General features: G+C 35.7%; 1 protein-coding gene across 1 annotated transcript; it reads left to right on the top strand.

Annotated features, from left to right (window-relative positions):
• Positions 1-864: 864 nt before the first annotated feature.
• On the top strand, positions 865-3,877 carry LOC116348710 (sarcosine dehydrogenase, mitochondrial-like; the record flags this gene model as incomplete). Its single annotated transcript, XM_031779780.1, has 9 exons — positions 865-1,034; positions 1,099-1,249; positions 1,310-1,412; positions 1,486-2,682; positions 2,745-2,887; positions 2,954-3,059; positions 3,133-3,281; positions 3,341-3,441; positions 3,762-3,877. Coding segments are annotated over exons 1-9 (2,199 nt in total), but the record flags the coding sequence as incomplete, so codon positions are not given.
• Positions 3,878-3,882: the final 5 nt, after the last annotated feature.

Genomic DNA, 3,882 nt, shown 5'->3' on the forward strand with positions numbered 1-3,882 from the left:
GGATATGATTTACGATCTGATGACACTCCAATTGAAGCAAATTTAGAATCTGTTTGTAAAACGGACAGTGAATACAAAGGAAAACGGGTGGTTGAAAGACAACAACAAGAAGGTGTGTATAAACGTTTAGTGTACCTGACACTGAATGAGGAAATTCCATTGTGGGGACTGGAAGGAGTTTATCGCAATGGAGAAGCGGCCGGTCATTTGAGAAGAGCTGAATTCGGATATTACATCAATAAACCCATTGGCAAAGCGTACATTCGACGCACCGATGGAAAACCAATCGATGCCAATTATTTGAAAGGGGCCACATACGAAATTGACGTTCTTGGAAAATTGTATTCAGCGAAATTACATCTCGATTCACCATTTGATAAGAGTAATCTAAGAATGTTTGGATATTATAACGAATTTCCAGAAAATGTTTAAAGTGAATTCAAAGGCAATATTGATTTATGTTTATTTTTTCCAGCATTTCTAATAACGACTTTTTAATGTTCAGTTGTCTGTAGGTAATTTGGTTAGCTTGAAATTGATTCTTAAAGTATACATTTGGCATCCGAGGAATTAAAATAAATAAAAAATAAATGATTTTGACATTGCACATTTTATGTATACAATGAACTTGAAGTTTTAATTTATCTGTTCCTATCCAAATTCAATATTTCTTTTAACTTCAGTCGATAATAAAGTTAAATTAATCTGAAGTGCAACCTATATATTTCGAGAGGTGATAGTATTTGCGAGATTAGTTGCACTTGACTGCAGTTTTATCGCCTTTCCTCTTTGGTTAATGTTCGATAAGAAATACACTTTATACATTTTTTATGCAGTTGTTTCAGTGAGCGTTAAGTCATATTTAAGAATAGATTGTGCGTTCATTGTACTATTGAGCAACATGTTTCGATTTATTTTGAAGAATCTTCGAAAATCGATCAAAAATCGAAGAAATTTTTCGGGCAGCTGTGAAAGTAAATCCACAAAGAAAATTGAAAATTTTCAGGGAAAATATGCTGATGTTGTCATCATTGGTGAATTATAGAGCGTGATTTTTTTTCTGTACAAGTAACTCAAAAGAATGTCGTGTTAATTTAGGTGGAGGTAGTCTCGGATGTTATACACTTTATCATTTGGCCAAACGTGGAGTAAAAACGCTTTTACTTGAACGTTCAAAAGTGACATCGGGAACAACATGGCATACAAATGGCCTTATGTGGCGAATTCGACCTAATGACGTAGATATTCAGTAACTATTTAAATCATTTCACGAAAAAGAACCATTACGATTTTCGGTCATTTAAATTAGGTTATTAAACCGAACGCGAGATACTGTTTTAGATATAAAAAACAATACGGATTTCGATCCTGGTTGGATTGAAAATGGAGGACTGTTTATTGCTCGCAATAAAGTAAGTATTGCTAAACATTTAATAACCATTTTTGCTCTATGCAATAAAATGTCAATTATCGTCATCGCTTAAGCTCCGATTAGATGAATATCGACGTCTTGCAACAATTGCTAAGGTCTATGGCATAGAACATGCAATATTAACACCTGATGAAACAATGAAACTGTGTCCTGTTTTAAACCATGACGCATTCGTGGGTGCACTTTATTCACCTGGTGATGGAATAATCGACCCAACGATGTTATGCAACGCTCTTACAAAGCTTGCAATTAAAACAACAAATGCACAAGTTATCGAAGATTGTCCAGTCACCAAAATATTGACTGAAAAAGATGGCAAAGGTTTAAATAAAGTTATCGGCCTACGAACCGAACATGGTGACATAAAAACGACATGCATTGTGAATGCGACCGGTGTGTGGGGAAGAGATTTAATCGAACCGTTAGGCATTCATTTGCCATTAGTTCCAATGAAGCATTCGTATGTGGTTTCCGAACCGATTGAGGGGATTCGCGGTCTGCCAAATTTAAGAGATCATGATGTTTCAATTGTATTTCGAATACAAGGATCTTCGATGTACTTAGGAGGTTATGAAAAAAATCCAATAATATTAGATAAAGTAGAAAGTGATTTCAGTTTTAGTTTGTTTGATTTGGATTGGTCGACTTTTGATGATCATATTGAGGGAGCTGTGACGTTGTGTCCAGCTTTTGGTGATGTTGGTATCAAGTGCACAGTATGTGGACCGGAATCATTTACTCCTGATCATAAACCGATTATGGGACCTGATCCTCGTTTGATTGGACTTTTTCATAATTGTGGATTCAATTCGGCCGGTATGATGTTTGGTGGAGGTTGCGCTGAACAATTAGCCGAATGGATTGTTCACGGAAGGCCCGAATTTTTTATGTACAAGTTTGATATTAGACGATTTACTCCACAGCAAATGGCTGATAAAGAATATTCTGTGCAACGATGTCACGAAGCGTATGCTGAAAATTATTCAATAGTTTTTGCGCATATTCAACCGTTAGCTGGTAGAAACTTCAAAACAGATCCATTGCATGAACAATTGATTGTGAACGGTGCTGTTATGGAAGAAAAACAATCATATGAGCGTCCTGCATTCTTCTACAAAGAAAAAGCACCCGTCAATATTCCACCTTACGATTGGTATGGCGCTTACGATAATTCACCAAATACCGATAAAACTTACCAGCGCATTCTGAAAGGAGATCAAACGTATGAGTTTTCAGGTCATCATGATAGGGTATAATCTGACTATATTAAATATTGACACCAATCATATTATGTATGTCGATTAATTCTTAGATTGGCGCCGAAGTCATGAGTTGTCGCACAAATGCAGCTATCTTCAATATGAGTAGCTGTTGTAAGATCTTGATTGATGGGCCTGATTCAAAGGAGGCATTACAGTGGATTTGCACAAATGACATCGATAAATTGCCCAATTCGTATGTTTCGCATTCAATAATTGATTATTATCGAACAAATCTGTACAGTTTGTTTCTTTATTAAAGGATCGTCTATACATGCGCACTTAATGGTCGCGGTGGAGTTGAGGCGGATTTTAACGTAACAATTTTGGAGTCTGGCGACGGAAGTATAATCAGTCCAAAGTTTAATGTAAGACCATGCCATTGAAAATACCTATATCTATTTATTCAATGACAAGTATTTCATTTAAAATTGGCTACAGAGTAATGGATATTTAATAACGGGCGATGGAGCATTCACTCATCAGATCCTAGCACATATAAATGAAACCATAGCCGAACGTCGATTTAATGTCAGCGTAAAAGATGTCACTGACCAAATGGGGGTTATTTCTATTCAAGGACCAAATAGGTATATTTATGGCAATCACAGACATCACAAAAGCTTATTTTAATCACTTTTTTTCCAAGTTGTGCAATTATTGAAAAATTAACAGGACTAAAGTTGATTCATGAGTTTTTGCCATTGCATAAAAGTATGATAATCAAATTGTGCGATGATAATCAAACAGGTTTGACCTCACGAATTCACCTAAATGAAATAGTAAAAGTGACATCGATGTGTGTCTTTATCAGACAATATATTTAGCTGCCGTCATCTGGATATTTCAGCCCATCTGGATGCCGTCAGCAGATGATGCAAAGTGAAAACAATAGAAGTAATACTAATTTTAACGCTATTACTAATACCAGTATATAACAAGCTTATATACCTATAACAATCACTTCTATTGTTTTCAATTCGTATCATCTGCTGACGATATCCAGATGAGCTGTAATATCCAGTTGACGACAGCTAAATATATTGTCTGGTCTTTATTAACATATATAGATTCTTTTGCCATTCGACTGTCGAGAGTCGGCTATGTGGGTGAACTGGGCTATGAGATTCACGTTGAGAATGCCTTTTGTGTTACGGTATACAACAAAATAATGAACATTGGTTTGGTTCA

Source organism: Contarinia nasturtii, unplaced genomic scaffold (assembly GCF_009176525.2).
Source record: "Contarinia nasturtii isolate CC-2019 unplaced genomic scaffold, AAFC_CNas_1.1 Cnas_scaffold_2677, whole genome shotgun sequence".
In the NCBI taxonomy this organism is placed as follows: Eukaryota; Metazoa; Arthropoda; class Insecta; order Diptera; family Cecidomyiidae; genus Contarinia; species Contarinia nasturtii.